This window comes from Plectrocnemia conspersa, unplaced genomic scaffold (genome assembly GCF_051122295.1).
Source record: "Plectrocnemia conspersa isolate PC_06_02 unplaced genomic scaffold, ASM5112229v1 ptg000005l, whole genome shotgun sequence".
Classification (NCBI taxonomy): Eukaryota; Metazoa; Arthropoda; class Insecta; order Trichoptera; family Polycentropodidae; genus Plectrocnemia; species Plectrocnemia conspersa.
In genome coordinates, this window is record NW_028277169.1 from 34,213,277 (window position 1) to 34,234,273 (window position 20,997).

The 20,997-nt window shown below is 27.6% G+C and overlaps 1 protein-coding gene across 2 annotated transcripts in view; it reads left to right on the forward strand.

Moving 5' to 3' along the window:
- Epac (Exchange protein directly activated by cAMP) overlaps nt 1-20,997 on the forward strand; it is a 244,133-nt gene that overhangs the window by 172,678 nt on the left and 50,458 nt on the right. For both annotated transcript variants that reach the window (XM_088185580.1, XM_088185581.1), the window contains one exon: nt 5,062-5,214. In XM_088185580.1, the coding sequence (XP_088041706.1) occupies nt 5,062-5,214 (153 nt within the window). The remainder of the gene's footprint in view (nt 1-5,061; nt 5,215-20,997) is intronic.

The following is a 20,997-nucleotide window of genomic DNA, read 5'->3' on the forward strand; positions in this document are numbered from 1 at the left end:
AATTAGTTGTTGTTGGTTGTGATTTAAAAAATAATAAATTAAGGGTATATGCATTTAAATAATAAAATAATAATTAGTCAAATAGGTACTTATGAGTTATAATTGTCAATGAAAAATAGTATTGTAGATATACCGTTAATGATACATAATTACTAAAAATGTTTAATGAAAACTTGTCATGCCATCATGTGTAAGTTAAAGTGAAAACAAATAGTAAGTAAAAAAATGATATTTCAATAATTGGAAAATATTATTTTTACTTTAAAAATATATATTAAAATAATACTTTTAGTGTCAAAGTGCATCCAACGTCGTAAGATCATTATTTGTTCCTTATTATACTAAAATATATAATAAAGCACCGAGGTAAGCTCTTGTCTGGTCTTAATTTCTTATTCAAAGACGTAAATTCATTAAACTGTATATATAATACTAGAGTTATAAATAACCCAATGCGGGCACAAGACCCTCGCTGATTAAACTGACGGCAAAGTTTCAAAATGGTGGTTGAGAATAACTAATCAAATAGAAAGAGGTTAAAATTGTATAGTTGAACTGAATCACAAAAGTTGTAACCAGCGATTAAAATAATATTTTCAACACATATAAGCAATTTATTAATTCAAACATTTCAAGAACCACTGACTGAAACATTGTAAATTAATTTCTGCGAAAATTAACAATAAAACCACTAAACCGTTAATAATCACGCACCATATCTGAATATTCAGGAATATATTATTAACGCGTATTGTATATATGTATGTATATCAATCGATAAACATACTTTTAACAAGGATCAATCTGCAAAACAAGGACAAAGCTCTCTCGTACACAAATTCGTTCAAGGCGCTTCAAACCTTCATATTCCATAATCAAATAACGTTTTTTTTCTCTTGCGGCGCTATTAGCCGAGAGAAAAATTCAGGAGATATTATGGAATTTTCCAGTTGGCTGAAAACTGGCGCAAAGTTTCCACTTTAGGCCTTTTATTATGTCTTTTTAGGTGGGTTTCGAAAAAGTTTCGCTTCACACAGGTAGGTGTATCGTAAATATTTATGACGAGTACTCGAGTTTATTGACTATAATCTCAGACATACAGGAGTGAATTTGTCCTTGACCCGTTCTTATATATGTCATTTATTTCGCTACTTTAACACTTTGAATACCGTGTGCATAAATTAATGCGCTTCATTGCGTCTGTATGCTATAAAATTGAGCTTTTCGCCATTTCAACTTCATATAACAAAATCACACGTTGAACTACGTATTTATTTAGTACTCTCGTTACTAATATTTTTTAACTAAAATAATTTAAAAAAATCAATATCCAAATTCTAGAGGCTCAGGTAAAAAAAATACAATATTATGATATTTCTTATAGTAATAATAAATAATTTTTCCGTAACATTTATTTATAAATAAATGCTTAAAAAAATAAAAATGTTACTTTTAACACGGTTTTCATATTTATTTTACAGTATATTTTTTTATATATAAATTTTTATTAAATTATTGTTACCTAAATATATATTTATTAATTTATTTTGATACGTATGTCATGAAATGCACCCTATACTGTAAAAATATTTATTGCTACCATTTAATTTTATCATATATAATAATAGCTAAACCACAATGTGAGCTTTTGGATGAGAACAAAGCAATGGTTACAAAGTTGGATAGCTTTGCTTATTGATGAGTTGTTATTTAAATAACAAATAAAGTCGAAGTTCTTTTAGAAACTCTGAATTGTAATTGTTCCCTACCTAACTTAAGTGTTTACAATTTAATACAAATAAAACTTTGGTAGTTTAAGTCAAGGAAAAATAAAATTATAGAAGAAAAAAATTAAATTAAATTTTTCCTAAATATTTTATTACATTTCATTGAAAATCTTGAACCATTAATATGCTATCTTTACCATATAAAGTAGTGGTGGCCAAACTTTTTTTGCTGCGGGTTGCAACTTTCACAAAAAAACAATTAATATTTTTATTTAAAATAAAATAATGTATGTAATATTAAACAAAATATTTAATCCTCTTAATTTTTTATTAAATTTTATAAAGCAATCTAAAGACATTACACATTTAACATTTAAATATATATTACATATAATACGACATAAACCTTGTTTTTGCTCAATAGATTTTCAATATTCGTTGATATTGTAATTTTTAAACCCTTCGTCACCAAGGCGATTTCATTATTTGTTATTGATTCTTTTGTTTATTAATTTTCATTTTGGATAACAGTTTCTCGCAGAGGTTAATACTCTCAAATAAACTTACCATTCGCATAGCATGGTTTTTTAACAATGGTAAGTACACTAACGGAAAATAATGTTTGTAAAAATCAAGAAGTTTTGAAATTATTTTTTAATTTGGTATTGCATTATAGATTATTTATCTGCATTTAAAATCTTTCGGACGTTTTTTTAACATCTACTTCGGAAAATGATTTTTTATTTTCTCTTAACATTTTTAACCGAGAATCAAATTCTTGTATTTCTTCTGCATATTTTCTTGTATTTGATGGATTTTCTATTGTTAACGTCAATTCTATTTGACGATTCCACAATGTAAGTTTATTTACAAAGGCTCTTATATCAACAAACATTTAATTGATCAATTTATTTTCCTTGCAGATCTACATTTAAATTATTATTAACACAATAAGCAAATTATCATTTGTCATTAAATCCGGAAAACAAGTATGTATTCCTTTATCTCTAAAAGCAATTTGATTTTGTGTTTTAAATCTTAAATTTTACCATTTTACTGCAACTTTACCATCGAGCTTTGGTATTTTAAATTACATCACCGTATTAGCTTTGTATATATATTCAAAATTCGATGATTTAGTTTTCGAGATCTAAAAAAATCAATATGACAGCATTTGACATTTTTAATATTTTTGCACCTATTTTAAAATTAATATCGGTCTAAAGATCGCAATTGCGGCAAGCCATTGTAAGGTGTGCGCTGATTTAAATCCATGTACTTAACGCTTGCTTTGCATTTGACATTATTGCCTTCTTTATTTAGAAGAGGTGGTGACAAAGTTTGTCTACATTTTGTGAAAATAATAGCTTCAGTTTTAATTCGGTTCACCTCTCAAAATATTTATTTATGATTTTAATTTTTTTTTAAATTGGTTTAAGACCGCAAGCACTTCATTATCTTTAATAGATAAACGCGTATTTCTTATTTTTAAATATCTAAAGTTGTCAGTGATTTTGGAAATATTGAATTGTTCTGAATTGATGCACACCGGAACAATTCCAATGCACGTGTCTAGCATTGAGATCTCTGACTAAAATCACCTAATCCCCAAGACCAAAAACCGCATCAAGATCATTATAGGTCAATTCACGTCCTATGGAACTATACCCCACAACAATTATTAATATACTATTTTTATGTTTAATTTTCATTACAATGGTTTTTATATTAATTGTGTTAGTGGTTGATAAAAATTTCTGACAGAGCTAAAATAAAAGGTCGTCGCGGAAATATTTGTTCAAAAACTATCTCGATTTTTTTGTGAAGAGGACAATTTCCCGAGAAAGCTAAACATTTTGGTTTAAAATTCATCTCGTATGTTTTTTCCGAGAAGGTTAACAGAGGACAGACTGCCACGAAAGCTCAAATCAAAGGTCACGGAAAATTTTGTTTAAAAAGCATTTCCGAAATTTTTTCAAGGAATCGAGAAGATATTGATTAAATAGAATCAAATGGCGCCCCGGGCGATCGCCCGTATAGCCCGCCCCTCGGGCCGGTTAAATATGTCTTTATACGGTTATACGATTTTTAACATTAAATAATATTTTTGATACTAATTGGTGTTATATGTGCTGATACGTATATTTTCAAGTTTTAAGCATGAATCTATTTTAAGAAATACTTTAAGAATATCATCATCAGACACAACTAAATTTTTCAAACACAAACACAATTAACTCGTGATGCAAATTAAACATACAAATAGTATATTAATAATTGCCGCAGGGTATAGTTCCCCAGGATGTGAATTTACCTGTAATGATCTTGATGCGGTTAACGCTAGACACTTGCACTGGAATTGTTCCGGTGTGAATCAATTCAGGACAATTCAATATTTGCACGACACAGATAAGATTTTTAACTTTCCAAAATCACCAACCGCATAACGTTGTCAATTTTAGATGATGGATTAATTAATGATAATGTTTGGAAATGCACAAAAATCACTCTTATTCATAAAAAAAGTGACAAATTGTGTATTAAGAACTATAGATTAGTCGCAGTGCTATCAGTTCCTGCTAAATTATTCTAAATAATTATTATTAAAAATGTTTTCAATTACTATCGATCATATAAATATTTACACAATAATAAAGCACAGTTTATTTTTTGTTAAATGTCCGTGAGATAATTAGCATACGCCTAAATCACACATGTAATAATTAATATCTTGGAAATCAGTATGTAAAAATATTATTAAATAAAATAGCGTAAGAATACACACCTATAATAATACTAAATAAATAGTATTGTATGGTTAATTAATTCAGCAATATAATGGTAATTTCAACAGTGTGTTTGATTTCACTTAAGTGTATCTTAAGATGCCATGAAGTTCAAATATAACATATCTCTGTACATTAAGTTGCTTGTTGACAATTGAACTAAATCCATTTCGATGAGGATAGTTCAAAATAACAACTAGTTGAGGTAAATTCCTCTATAAAATATATTAGCTTAGATAATCGTGAATCTATATATTAATTTAGTTTAGGCTTAACATTATAAAACTTATCACACACGTGTGGTTTTTAAAAAACTGTTTGAGAACGTGTGGTTTGCTTCAACTTAGCGTAATTGTGTTTCGCTCCGGCGAGCTCTTGGACATTCCCAACTTCATCTATTCCCAATTTAGCGAAGTTTCGGCGGAACCCATGTGGACGAGAATATTTAATGGACTGGGACCTTTATTGTACGTGTCTGTTTTGATTCTAGCTTATTATTTAAAATTAATTAACAATAAAGTTTTTAAAATAATATTTTTTTCTTTCAGGGAAGTGGGAATTATGTGGCGCCTTTGACGCTAGGTGTTGGTGCAACTTTTGGAGAACCAGCTGGTGGGTTACCACGAGCCGCCACTGTCGTCACGAAATCCGCGTGCGAACTTCTCCGAGTGCAGCATCACGATTTCAGAGTCGTATGGGAGGTGAGACAATTGTTATTATTGTATTTTCCACGCTTTTCCTCCCATGTCCATATTCACAAGCATATACGTTTTCTGATAATCGGATTAAGTGTATTAGTTTGCCTTGGATGTGTATCTATTTAATAGGATTTGTGCCTAAGTATGAATCATCTTTAAATTTAGTATCCTATAAATATTATTATAGCAAAAAATATGTTTTACGATACGTTTTCTTTATAAATGTATCATTACCTTACATTTTTTTTGGATATTTTGCATCAAAACAATACCAAATATGAGTGTTTGTTAAGCAAAATTTTTAGTTAAGATAACAGAGCAACTTAATCCAAACATGGCATCAAAATCGCTTCGGATCATTAAACAATTTTTATGGTTTTATTTTATTGCGATGATTTTAAAGTTTAAAATGTTAGGTTTGAATTGTTTTTTTTTTAAATATATCGCGATTTCTTCACTTGGTCTCTCTAGGAGCAGAAAAATTAAAAAATATATACATATGTTATTTTCGGTTACTACGACAATATTAACTTTGTAGCTACCGATAATTTGCTCCAGCCCGCCTGTTTTGTTTCGTATTCCAAGTCAATATATTATTATTATTCTAAAATAATCCATCAGAATCAGAGCCATATAAATATTGCTGTTGTAATTAGAAACTTCAAATGCACTCTATTGTGGTTGAGAAGTTTTCATGTTTTTTGGAACGGTTGATAAAATTTTCTTCATCGTCAGTTGCATTGGACGTTGGAAATCTTACAGATGTATTTTAATCTATTAAAAGTGCTTAAGATTATAACATATTTTTAGACAAATATAATTAAGTGATAAACACAAGTGCTAAAAAAATCTTAAAAATAAATATGTTTAATCCTGCTTGAAACATTGATAATGGAATAAGTTATATATTAATTATTAATCATTAAATCTAATCTCACAGACATGATATACAATTTAAAAATGAATAGTACAAATGAGATGTTAAATTTATAAGTAACGACTTTCACCACTTCTCCATCATGCTCGTCCCCTGACTATTAAGTTTCATGTTATTATTTATGCACCAATTAATTAGTAAAAGTATATGCTCGCCCCTTTCTAAATTTAATCAATCATGCACATATTTTTCTGCAATACATTTTTTAATTATTAATAACTATAAATAATAATAAAAAAATACATAACTCGTCTGAATTCATATCCGTTTACTGCCACAATTTGGCTTCCAGCCGCAAAATATGATTCTATCAATTTGTAAATGTTTCCCTGAATTCATTTTTTTAGTTGAACAATTTTCACGCGTCTTGATTGTATTTTATAATAGTCAGTTAAATCGCACTTTCAATTTACGCCCGCGGCTTTTATTTATAAGGTGTATATTAATTTCAAGAACTTGTTTAATTTATTTAATTAATAGCATACTCATGTTTTAAATTACAACTTTTAACATACAACTTTCGAGACTTATTATTAAAAGCTTGTTTCTGGAGTTTTGCGCCGACAAAATTTGACTATCAAGATGATGCTAAATACTTTTACACGAGCGTGTACGATTTATATATTAAAATTAACATGTAAACCTAACCGTTTAGGCTTTTATATTTAAAAAAAAATATACAAATAAACAAGTACACTTTAGAACGAAAAATGTTTAAAAAAAATACCTCTTAGTTTCAGCATTTGATTGATATTAGAATTTCATTGGGTTGCGTTAAAACATTTTTTATATTTTATTAGAGTTATTATTTTTTGCTGTGTAAAAAAGGGTATTTATCGACTTTGTATTATTTGTACAGCTTAAAATATAGTCGACACTAAAAATGATTGATATATATTGTGTGGCAATAAAAATGTAATGATAGCTATCAATTTATTTATACATACATAACCTTATAAAATAATGACCATGTTTTCATTTTTATGTATTATATTTTAATACACATAGTGTTACTAAAAAAAGTATTACATTTTAATATAGTGTTTTAGTTTTTATAAATCTTAAAATATCTATCTTAAAAATATAGAATATATTTATTTTCCATAGAACGTATTTTTATTGGTTTGTTTTAAATCAAGGAATGAGTTTATTTTCATCCAGATTTTAAGCATCATTAAATTGCTGTAATATTTTTTATTTAAATACTATATAAAGAAAATTTATTTATTCTAAAGTCATAAAAACAAATTTTTACAAAATATCAAAAATGGACAAAATTCCAATCGCCATTATGTCCCTTAACTTTCTTTAGTCACAATTTTTCTTATTACATGAAAGTGTTCATTTTACAGTTCAAAACTCTTATTATTATTAAAAAAAATATATTGTAAAAATCAAAATTTAGAAAAAAAATTCAAACGTCATAGTAAACAGAAAAATAGGGACGGATTCCTCAACGTCCCTTGATTTTCCTTTGTAAAATATTTAAATTTTATAACATAAAAGTGTTTATTTTTCAGTTTGTACCTCTCTTTTATTGTAAAAACTTAATAAGGAAAAAAGCATTTAATACAAATATATACAAATTTTCACAAAATAGTAAAAATGACCAAAATCGTCATAATATACTGCAAAATATGGGCGGATATCTGGACGTCCCTTAACTCTCCTTAAGCACAATTTTTTTAATATTACCTGAAAGTGTTTATTTTACAGTTCAAAACTCAATCTAATTATTCTTAATAAAAAGTATTGAATAAACTTTATAAAAAAAATTTAGAAAAAAATCTTAAATGTCATAGTAAACTGCAAAATAGAGGCGGATTCCTCAACGTCCCTTGATTTTCCCTTGTCAAATATTTTTATTTTATAACATAAATGTGCATATTTTCACAGTTCATGCCTCAATCTATTCTCTCTTGAAATTAGACTGTTAAATTTATTAATTACAAATTTATACAAAATAATAAAATTCCCGAATGCATAAACGTCATAGTAATGGTTTTATCAACGTTCAAGGATTTTCCTTAATTACAATTTCTTATTGCATTCCTGAAATTGATAATTTTCACAGTTCATCTCTCTTGAGACTGTCTTTTAATGTAAAAAAATTATAAAACAATATTTATATGAGTAGAAACTTACAAAACATGGCCAATTTCTCAAAACAAATTAGTTAACTGCAGAATGAGGACGGATTCCTCAACGTTCCTTGATTTTCCTTTATCATTTATTTTTTATTTTATAACTCAAATGTGATCATTTTTACAGTTCGTGCTTCAAATTTAATCCCAAGCTAAAAATATTTATCACAAGTTTATAAATACAAATTTATACACATTTTAGTCACATTTTTGTATTCTAATATCTGAAACTGCTTTTTTACATTTATCTTATCTCTCTCAAGATCAGACTGCCTTCGTTGTTAAAACTTTGTAAGGAAAAAATAAATATCACAAGGCTATGAGTAAAAATTTCCATTATATATCAAAAATGACTAAAATCCCAAATGGCATATAAGAATAAGGGCGGATTCCTCAACGTTCCTTAATTTTCCTCAATCACATTTTTTTTATTATATATCTTAAAGTGTTTATTTTTATAGTTTATGTCTAATTAACATCTCTCTAAAGATTGTACCGTCTTTTAATGAAAAAAATATTTATTACGAGATTATGAGCACAAATTTACATAAAATGACCAAAATAGCCAAAATGATCGCATAATGAGTGCGGATTCCTCAACGTCCCTTGATTTTCCTTAGTCACATTTTTTTATTTTTGTACCCGAAAATTATTATTATTACAATTCATGCTTCAATATTATCTACCACAATGATATACTGTCTTTTAAAATGAAAACTTTATAAATAAAATGTATTTTTTACAAGATTATGAGCACCTTACTTATATGACTTTTAGTCTTTATTTGTGATTTTTGGTCAACTTACAATAATTAATTCACTAAAACTGTTTTTTATGATTACTTTATTGAATACACTAGATTTTTATACAGTATATATTAAAAATTTACTCAAAAATTTAGTCAAAAATAAGCCCCAAAGCATAGTTAAATTTATAATTATTACCATTGGTACATATCCATCTTTTACTGTGTGTTTTTTAATTATTTTTTAAAATACCAGTTATGTCTAAATTATATTGAATAGCTTAGTAAAAAATGCGCATTTTTTCCATGCATATTTTTTATACATTAGCATTTCTTTAAATATTTGTTTTTATTATTAAAAAAATAGATATTAATTTATTGTGAATCTTTCGTTGCTACATAACAGGCGTTAGTCCAATGTGTTACAATGGTCAAGACAATTAAGAACTTACAAGTAAATAAGTGACATATATTTTATTAAGTATAATATATTATTACAGATCTTAATCTATTGATGTCACTATGCACGACATCGAACAATGATTATTCTTCATGATAATTATTTGTGAGATTAGGAAAATCTAGGAAACCTAATCTGTGATGATCGATCGAATTCTAAATTATATACTATTCACTGATTCCGAGCTCTCTGAGACAATATAAATTAAAAAACATAAGAGTCCTAATGGGATTCAAATCCATGACTATTAGTCACAAACTAATACCACTGGTCTTTCGATCCGGTTAAATTAATATTATTAGCTCAAAACTATTTTCGGGTTTTAATGCTAAATGTTTGTAGCTTTGCAGCTGAAAAGTAGTTACAGTTTATTCAGTTAGATTGTACAATTTACTAAAGCAAACAAAGTATAGTTGTAAATATTTTGTAAACTGAGCGCTGGTGAATAAGTGACGTTCTTTGCTTGATACATGTCTAGCTAAATCACTTGTGTGATTATCTGTGACACTCTCGCCTCAAATCGCTTGATCGTTTCGTGATGTGACAAAGTGCCAGTTCTTTTATGCTATTAATTCAAGTCGTCTCTGTCGAATCAGAGATGCAGAAATTGGTTGGCCATTTGACCAATGAAATATGTTCACGCCTTGAATAAATTAAATTACAATATTTTACGTTTTTTACGCTGGAAAGACGCATTGTCTATTGCATACTTTACTTACAACAGAGTTATCTTAATGTTGCTTAGCGAGCGGCTAATGAACGAATGTGCTAACAAGGAGGTAAAATCTTTTTAATTATGGTATCTGTAGTATTGCATAATCTCTTATTGTTATTAGATCTTTTGTTAAAACGCGTTGCTATTTCATTTTAACTGCTTCTAAACTGTCGTTTGAATAACCTAAGCGTTATCTAAATTGTTATATAATTTATATTTGTAATTATTTTAAATTATTTTTAAAATAAAAATGATATTTGTGGAATTTTGAAATATTTCAAGCATTAATTATAGAACGTGCACCACATACACGATACGACAGCTGATATCAAATTCCAGAGGAAGACTTATGCAAACGTATATATTACGCTTTCTTATGGTATTCATATTGCACGCCTTCAGCGTTATGGTGACACGAAGCTATTTGTCTGAAAGGAAAAACAAATATTACAATTTATCACCGTCAAGATTTTCACATTTACGATGACTGACGTTTATTTTTCTATATCAAACGATAAATGTTCCTCTTCAAATTATTGACGTTAATGCGTTTTCCAAACGTGATATGCGGCGATTACGTGAACTTGCTACGATTTACGGTTACGTGGCGAACGATAGTGAAAGGTAACGTGAAGAGTGTCGGTGTCGTGTTAGATAGATTTTATTTTTCACTGGTTCAAGTGAAATCGCGCGACTGACCGTAAAACGAAATTTTCTTCTCTTCTCCTTATTTTTCGTGTTTGTGTTTGTGAAATGTTGAAATAGTTGACAGTCGTACGTAAGAATCTAATCTACGTGAAACGTCTGTGAAGTAAATGGAATGAAACAATGGGAGATGTGTAACGAAAACGAAACCAAAATATATTTTTTATAAATAATAAATAGCTAGCATATGTATTTTGATTTAGGAGTTTGAATATTTAAGTATAGACATTTCTAGTATTTTTATGACTATACATTTTTAAAAAGGCTTAAGTGTTGCTACAAATATAGTTAATTTTGTGCGATTGCAGTAGAAGTTCATAAAACTTGTTAATACCTTAAAAATATATTTTTCTAAGATTAAACAGTTTTACTATATGGTGTGCATTTTAATTGATGTGTAAAAAAAATATGTTTTAATTTTTATTATGTATTGCTTTAAAATTAATTGTTTTGTAATTTATATGTGAGATACATCGCCTTTCGCTCGCTCGCGTGCTAGGCGACGAGAGTGAGTGAGAGATAAGGACGTGCGTTACATGCGCTCCGCACGCCCAATTCTTCTCACTCACTCTTGTCACTTAAAACGCGAACGAGCGAAAGGGAACCTATCTCACCGTTGGCACCTGATTAAGACACTTTTTTTTATTATAAAGTATATTAGAAATATTGTACAATACTATGTTGTTTCGCTAAATAATGCATATTATAGCTGGAGTTTCACAAAGTAGTGCTCTCAGGCAATTACTCTTCATTCTGTGTCCTAAAAATATTTTAATATTTTTTAATACTGGCTCAGTAATATACGCTAAATTAGAATTAATTTAGTATTACACGTGATTATTTTAATAAATAAAAGATAAATTATTAAACCGATATTTTATTGACCAATAATAACATATGCTTGCTCGGTGTGGAGTAACTGTGCTTTATTTTTTTTCAAAATTAAGCAACTGTGATTTATTTTTTCATCACACCTGTTTATGCCACATTTAAAAAATGTATTTTTAATACTAGTAATTAATGAACATTGGCATAATTATTCCTAAAAATATTTCGAGAGAGCATTTTTATATATTAATTTCTATAATTGGTGACTTCATCGAAACCACACTTAAATGCAAGTATAAACATTATATGTTTTAGCACATCTTACTTTAGATAGATGAATTTTTAGTAGCTTTAGGTTATAATTAACTAAAAATGTATTAAGTTTAAAAAGTTTAAATAATTTATTAATGTATTTTAATTTTTATTTTACTTTGTGAAAGGTTCTTGTATTTTATTATAAATTTATTTAATCTTGTTATTATCTGATTTATTATTTCATATTTTTTCTAGAAAATGTTTATAAACCAGCAATTTGTAATTATTTTAAAATGAGTTCTCATGTATAATTAATTTTGTAATAAACGTTTATTTATAAATAGAAATTAATGGCATTAAGATATTTTTTAAGAAAATGTGTTAAAAAATATTTTTTACAAAATAAGATTTAATTTTAATTAATAAATTACTTAGCAACGGTTTTTTCTTATCCGTTTCTATCCCATTTCTAAATTCGTATTTTTCTATAAAAAAATAATAGCTATTATTTCCCTTATTATTATTATATTAATATTTAGCTTCTACATAAAAGTTTACTTAGCATATACTTCAATTACAGTTTTTACATATTTAAACTGTTTCGAGAAATTATCAATAAATCTTCATTTGCATCATAAGCATATTTCGTCAAAAAATATATTAACCAAGACAGATTAATTAATGTTAACCAATCCTCTACTTTAAATGTTTTGTTGTCGTAGTATTTAAAATACAATACAGCAATCTACATTGGAGCTGTTGTTATAAAAAGGTACTAGTAAAACTATATTCCTAAATAAATGCACTGACATTAAGTAAAAAGATACATTGTATCGTAAACTTTCTGCAGGAAGTTACAAACCCGTAATGCATTTTTAAACATTGCCTAGATGGGATGGTTGCCATAAAGTCTGAAAAATGCAAATTTGATGCATCCAGCATATAAAAGTCTCTTTCGATATTACCGTATGTGTAACCATGAGCAAAACTATGCTTTAAAAATACAACATAGTAATAAAGCTTCATTTTTATTCCAAACGTATTACTTCGTAAATAAATTGTAATTCGATACAAATATAATATTTCTCTATTTAATAAAATAAAAACATTGTAGATGAAGCGTGTCGAGCTGGTCTCGAGAGGTTTCATATTCCATGAAAATATTTTATATTTTCGAATGACTCACGTGGGATATTCTCAGACGTAAAATATATTAAATGAAGTAGCATATTTCTAAAGAGTGATTGATCAAACAAAAGTTTGAGTTAAACGATCAGATTGTCGCCTTTGAAAAGCGAAAGTTTTTTAATTACACAATGTCTCGGCTTATCAAGCTTGGTTGATCTTATTGAAATTTTCATTTAGTCTAGACAAATTTAAAAATACTTTTTTATAATACTATTTTAATATAATGTATATAAACACTTTTCTTTATTTAAGCGAACTTAGCTACATTTTTAAATAAATATTTCTTAGAAGACGATCAAAGTGCAACGGTCTGATATATGTGTATATTTTACCTGTTGCTACTGTATAATCAGTTTCCAGAACATTGCACTTCGGCTTTTATAATATTAGTATTCCAGAAAGTTTACTGAATATCAAATTTATATGTTATATATTAAATTGGAACGTTTTTAAAGTCTACCGCAGTAAAATCGTTTATATTAAAGTTTGCTGGAATTTCATTGACGTTTAATGACTCTTATGTTTTCTTTTCCTGTTGTTTAATACACATATAAGAAGTATACCCCGAATTTAAATTTATCATATATTTATATAAGTATGTATTTGCATCTTAGTGCTTTTTTTCTAAGAGCGTTGGTATGAGGTGGTGTCGTCAACCCATGTATGCACGGAAATTTTTAGCTGCGAGCTTTAGAATTCATTAGAGTAGCGATCGCGTCCCTTGTTCTTGACGTCGCAGCCATGACGTCAGCGCTTAAGATCGCTCCTCTCATATGAATCATTTAGCTATTCAAGTAGCATAACAAACATAAGAATGTTTTCATGGTAGTGCTCATATATTTTGATGTACATCATAATTGTATTTTTTTTTTAACTATTGTGAATCATTAATAATATGAATACGTATGTATACGAGCGTATTTTTAAGTTAATGTATTTGAAATAATAAATAAAAGTTGTCTATTTGTTAGAGTAAGCTAAATATTGATTAAATATAAACCATGGAGGGATTCTTATTAAAAATCAACGTAGATAAAAAGTTTTTTTCAATATCAAATCCCATTTGCATAATTCGAAGATAATATTCTTAAGCTTTCAATTTAAAACTTATTCTACGCTTGCTTTATTATGTCAGTATCACAAACATTGTTTCATCGACAGGATTTGCGATTTTTGCAAATTTAATATTTCCTTACGATCCTTAAGACGCGATCTGCCGCCAGTCGTGTTATTAGATCAGTAGGGATAAACAGGTGTAGCCAATCGTCTCTGTCTGCCAGTCGATAGAGATAGATCTATAGGTGTAGAGATAAGACTCTTTTTATATTAGTAGATATGGACAGGCAAACATAGCGTATGTTATGAAACTGATAAATTTTGCTACGAATATACTTTTACATTATTAGAATATTTATAGTGCGGTGTGTTTAACCAGCTGCAATTTTTTTTTATAAATTAAATAACTAGAAATAAATTAAACGCGATTGAATTATTTAATTGACTGAAATAAAAAATATGCGTATTGAAACAACTATTACAAAAATGTAACACAAATGTTTTTGTAATGCGTTAAACAACAATAAAACTCTTCCTACATTTTGTTTCGTTAAATGAACGAATTCTGCGTATTTTGGTCATAGTAGACACAACCGATAAACATTATATTTAATGTTTTTTGAAGGCGTAAATGCATTTTTTCTCATGAGCATGAATTTTGGGTATATTGAGAGAAAAACATGTGTTTCTCAAGTATTCAAAAATTTTTTCAAATTTTATATTTTATTTTTATAATTTTATAAAAAATATTTATAAAGTTGAACCAGCCATTTTTATGTTTAATACTAGTTTAAAATTAGCTGCGGAACATCAAAATAATATAGATTTAATTTCTCGGCCATATTATAAAAGGATCAAAATACAAACTAAACTAGCTTATCATTCAGCTGAAGAAGTATAAGCATTTTTTGAGAGAATAGCGTGTATGTAATTCAAAGAAAAAAAATATAACGAAATTGTGTTAGATTTTTCTTCCGATTTTTTAAGCTATATTTAAAAGTATATGCATTGACCTAATATGTATATAAAGGGTTCGAATTAAATATGAATAGTATTTTATACCAGACTCCTTTCTTTCTTCACATTTCTATCTGTCTGTTGTATGATGATTGATGTGCGATATTAGTTTCCCTTTTGCATATTTTATACACAACACATACACATGCCCATATGTAAAAAGGCAATATTTTTCATACAAACGTGTATGAGAATCCAGTTATTTCCCAGACGTGTATGAAATATGATGTTCACCAATATGTATCATATTACTTTATTGCTCATCACATACATACACAATAACTCGATCACTTTCTAATCTAAATAAAAATATAAAATATTATTTTTATTGTTTTTTAAGTGTAAGAAAAAAAAATAAAGGAGTTATTCCTAATAAATGCTTATTTATAAAATTATTTTAATAATATCGGTTGACATTTAGGTTTGCAAAATTCTAATCCTTGAATTATATTTTTTTACTTATTTACATTTCTAGTGAAAATATTTTTGTATAAAATAATATCATACGTTGTCTACGTGCTGTATATTTTTCGATGCTTTTAACCCAATATTTTTTTATCTGTGTGCTCGAATAGCCATTTTGCAACATATGCTGTTTGTATGTGACGCTAAAGGTAAAATATATTTTATGACACACTCAAATACAAAAAAAATAACTAGTCAAAGGAAAGTTTTTTTAGAAGCGAGAACTTTTCGTGAATAAAAAATGTATTGTAAAATAGTCTGACGAAAATAAATCAATTTAATAAATACATAAATATGTAAAGTTATTAAATATTACATATAGATTTTAAAAAATGCCGTTATTTTAGTCTATTTTTATTTATTGATTTAAAAAAAATATTTATGTGTAATAGGAATTGAATGCCAATACAGTTGCACATTACTTTTAGTTATAATAAAATAATTCAATTTATATGTTATGGTAAATGTAGCATACCAGTGAACATATATTCTCATTGGTGTTTCAGTTCAAATACATTTTTACCGGTTGGTGTGTATTTCTAATATTAAAAATTAATTAATTTGATAGGCGCTTGTTAAAATATATGCAGCTCTAATATTTTATTAAACTATTTTAATATCAAAAATATAATATAACCGATAGGCGCTATGCTGAAAAACTGTTCTTCTTTGTCATCGTAAAACTCCCTTTTGATCCTGCATAACATATTGGTATAATATATTTCAAGCAATGATAGATGCAGAATTCTTTGATTGTTATTAAAAATTATATGAATTGTTACACTATGGACAAAATTTCATACAAAAAACTGCAGAAAAGGCTCATTTAGTATATATATATATATATTTACTACTTTGATTTATAAATTGACTTATAATTTATATTTCACTATAGTAAAGCTTCTTACCTGCACTCGAGCAAAGGGTAAAATATGACTAAAAATATATATATATATATTTTTTTGGGTGCGAAACTTTTCATACGGGACTGCGCGGCGGAGATTTGCAAAGGAAATTTGAACGATTTACATAGAAAAGGGAAAATTTGTATGTAAATCGTTCAAATTTGTATATTAAATAGAAGATCCCGAGACTTGTGCGGTTCGAGGTCCATTCCGAATGCAAATACATCCTAAGCGATTTTCGCAGAGCTTGATTATTGAATGTAAACATCTTGTCTGCAAGTCGAAAACTAATAGACAAGAAAACTCGTTTTGCGGCTTAAACGGCGGTGAAAACAATGAAAACTTTACGGTTGATATCAACGAAAATCTAATAATATTTCATTAAACTTTGCGAGAGAAACTCAACACTTGAATGGTTTCAGTAATTTCTTTAATATTGACAATTTCAAGTATTTTTATTATATTTTTATTTATATTTACTATATTAAATTAGTTTATTATCTGATTATTATTAATCTTATTTGTAGATAATACATTTTTATTGTAGATAATTATTACAATAAAAACGTAATCTGATATTTAATAAAAGGAAAATGTTCTCGTCGTTTTGTGAATCAGCGGCGTCTGTGATTTACAAAACTCCACAATAACTTATTGTTTCGAAATACATTTTCTATCTCACCACCACATCGATCTCTCGTCGTAAACACAGACATCTGTTGCCTATATTGAATTGGCTGTAGGCACTGCCTATCACAAAAGCTTTTCTCATCCCTTCGCGTTATTCCTTTGAAGGGAAAATCTCTTCGAGCTAAGGGTGCGAAAAATTCGCAAATTCAGATTCGCGCGGGGAACATACGTATGTTTAGATATGAACTATTCAATATTGTCTGAAGTGTGCTTCAGAAAAGAGAAAGTTAATCAGATGCGTCATGATGTTATTCTAAGTTATAAAATATAAAATCAAAACAATGAATAATCTATAGTAGTATTCTAAAGCAAATTAGATATGTACTATTAAATTTAAAGTGAATTAGTTTTGTGGATAATTGATTGAGAGCAAATATTAGTTATTTAATATATACGTATCAAATAGTAAAATACAAAAATTAAATATTATTGTAAAAAAAAAATAAAGCATTATAATATGTTTTGTACGAAATTTAATTTTAATTAAAAATACGAAATTTTATTTTAATTATTCCTGCTGCTGAAAAGACTCATTTAGTTGCTGTTGATGTGGGCTTTATTATTAGAATTGTTTCGGAATATTCGAATATATTATAAACAAAAATTATAGTTTTAATAATAAATACAGATTTATATAGTTCAAATATTAAAACAATAAATTATGCAAATATATTTGTAAAATTATGAGGAATCGAAAAATACAGATTCGTATAGATTGAGGCTTTTAGTTTTACCTTAAAAAATATTAAAACAGATTTTATTTAAGCTTCAAATAGATATGGAATTTTGTTTTAATTATTACTGCTGCTAAAAGACATAGTTGCTGTTAATTAGATGCTTTATAGTTAATCGAGTTTTCAAAAATTTAATTATATTTTATAAGTTATAAGGAATTAAAAATATATATTTAAAATAATGAATACATAATATTTTTTAAATTTTAAATAGATTTTTTTTTAGGCGAGTTTCCAAATATTAAATTATATTTTATAGAACAATATATTATAAGTAATAATGAATCGAAAAATTTGGTTTTAATAATGAATACAGATACTCATACTTTTGTTATAAAAAAGAATTTAAAAATATCAAAGCTTTTTTTTTCTAAGATAATAGAAAATTAGGTATTTCAAAATTTAAATCAAAAATTTTAAATAAACTACAGCCAAAAAGTCTTAATATGCTTAAAAAACTGACTATAATCATACTCAAAATTAAACAATATTCGAATTGTAAAAGTCAATACCAGCCATGAAAAAAGTTCACAGCTTCACAATAATAACTTAACCTCTTCAAACCTGATTTTTTTTGTTGAGAGCAATTGACGCGGCGGTAAACTGCTAGCGGTAAATTGCTGGCGATAAATTTTTCGGACCCCGTTAGAATTATTGCTAGTCCCCTACATTTTTATTTCGTATATTTAGATAGACTTATAGATTTGTGTTTTGTATTTAAAACTTAACATTTGCTCTATATGCTAGGTCAGTCTTTAAGTCTACTGTTAAGTGTATCCAGAGTTACATCACGTTTTAAAGAAAATTGGCATAGGATATGTACAGATTTAGTTTCGTATACTTTTATCTTCCATTTATTCAGCGACGTCTGAATTCTGCTGAGGTTTTAATGTAGCATTCTTGAAGCAGCGACTGGTTTTTCATATAATGCCGATTCCGCAGTTTCATTAGTAAACGTAGCCACCATGATATATTCCATCTTTGAAAGATCCAAAGTATACTTTAGATGGTCATAAGACTGATCCAAGCTTCTTTTTATGTGGGACACATTAGAATAAAAGTTATTGGTACTCTCCCATGCACTAAAAATGGCGTTTTTTGATAAATGATGAGTAAGGTTAATTTTTATTTTATATAGTAATCGAGAGATGTCTAAAAATGCTGCAGAGCAAAACTGTCGTTTTTTTCTATAAGTGTACAGATATTTTATCAACGATTCTGTGTATCTGTTTAGTAGTTAAATGATCCAAATTCCAAATTAATGTGTAGAAAAAATGTTTGATGATTTAATATTGACTTTAGTTTTAAATTGCACAATTTAATTTATAACTAAATAACATTTCTTATATAAAAAATATACATACTTACACATATTACAGGAAATGAATTATATATTAATTAGAATATCATCTAATTACATACAACATAAAAAAACCTTGATCCATAAATTTTCTGCAGCTCTATAAAAGCTTTGAATTGATTGAAATTTTATGCTAATAAATAAGCTTTGATAATTATAGTATAAAAATCAAATAAAAAGTTCTAAATGCTTCTTATTTTAACTTGATTAAAAAAATACATTCACAAATATTTTTTTTTATTTATATGAACTATTACGCTCAGATAATTTTCGAACTTGGAATGAAGCTTTGATTCAATGCGCGTATTTATTGGTGGAAAATTGTCAGGGAAAACAGACACGCAAATTTGTGATTACCCAACGGGCATGTACAAATAGATTCGGTTTCGTATTTTGTTTCAATTTGTACAGTAATGACAAAATAACACACAAACTCAGCAAGCTTTCGTTTTCCCCTTTCCGATCTCGAATTTCCACTTGGATACCATTACGCTAGAGAGCTTCTTTTGTCAATCTATCTATTACATTCTAATCCAACATATAATCTTTTAAAGATTTTTACGGATTTTTTGTATAGGTATAATCATTGCCGATTGCTACTTTCAACAACTATATGGGTTACCCATTTATTCTTCATTTTTTTTTAATTTTAGAAGTACTAAGAACGTTTCACAATTTTATGCTTTAAATAGTCTACGTGCAAAGTTAATTTTGCTAGAGTGGAACAGCTTGCTTTTGTACAGGATCCTGTTGAATGTGATGTAAAGTACATTACCGGATCAGTTCAGGGGCGCTCAACCGCACATTATGAATTTGCATTTAATCAAATAATGGATTCTGAAACAGCTATTGTGTTACACACGATGAATTAGCCCGGTCATTAGGCGGAGAGTGTGTCTGCGGGTTTCAAAGCTTCGGGCTAATACCCATAATATCTTCAATGTGTACATTAATTTTTGATCTAGTAATAAATTATATATTATATAAAATATCTCATTAGCTGATTTACATATTGAAAATTGTTATGATTCATTTCAAATGAGTGCTATTTAATCGTTTTTTTTTATTTATATTTTCACTGCTCAGAATCAGTAGAACTATATTTGTTGTCATACGTGTATTTTCACACGATCAAAGATTGACAGAATTAAGTGTTTTTCGCTTGTAGAAATTTTATCTACCGGTGAAAATATATTTAAATATGCTTTACTGAAAACTAATATAATTTTATATTGAAAATTCCCTGCCATATAACGTTAATTTCGAAGTTGAGCTTTTGCAAGTGTTGGCGACAGAAACTCAATATCCCTAATGTGCTTTTTGTATATTTGCCTTAGTCGAGAGCCTGAAAAAATACCAGTGTGTTTTCAGAGCCATTATCATAAAAACTAACGACTGACTAAGCAGAACAAAACTATCCCTCTTTGTTTTCCTTTGCATTGAGACTTTTCCACTTTGAGCATTTTCCACGAAAAGCAACACGTTGTGTTGGAACCGTTCTTTAGCTAAAACTGACAATTTCCACTACATTAACGCTAAATTGTAATTCCAAGACTATGTATCTTTAGATTATGACCATTAC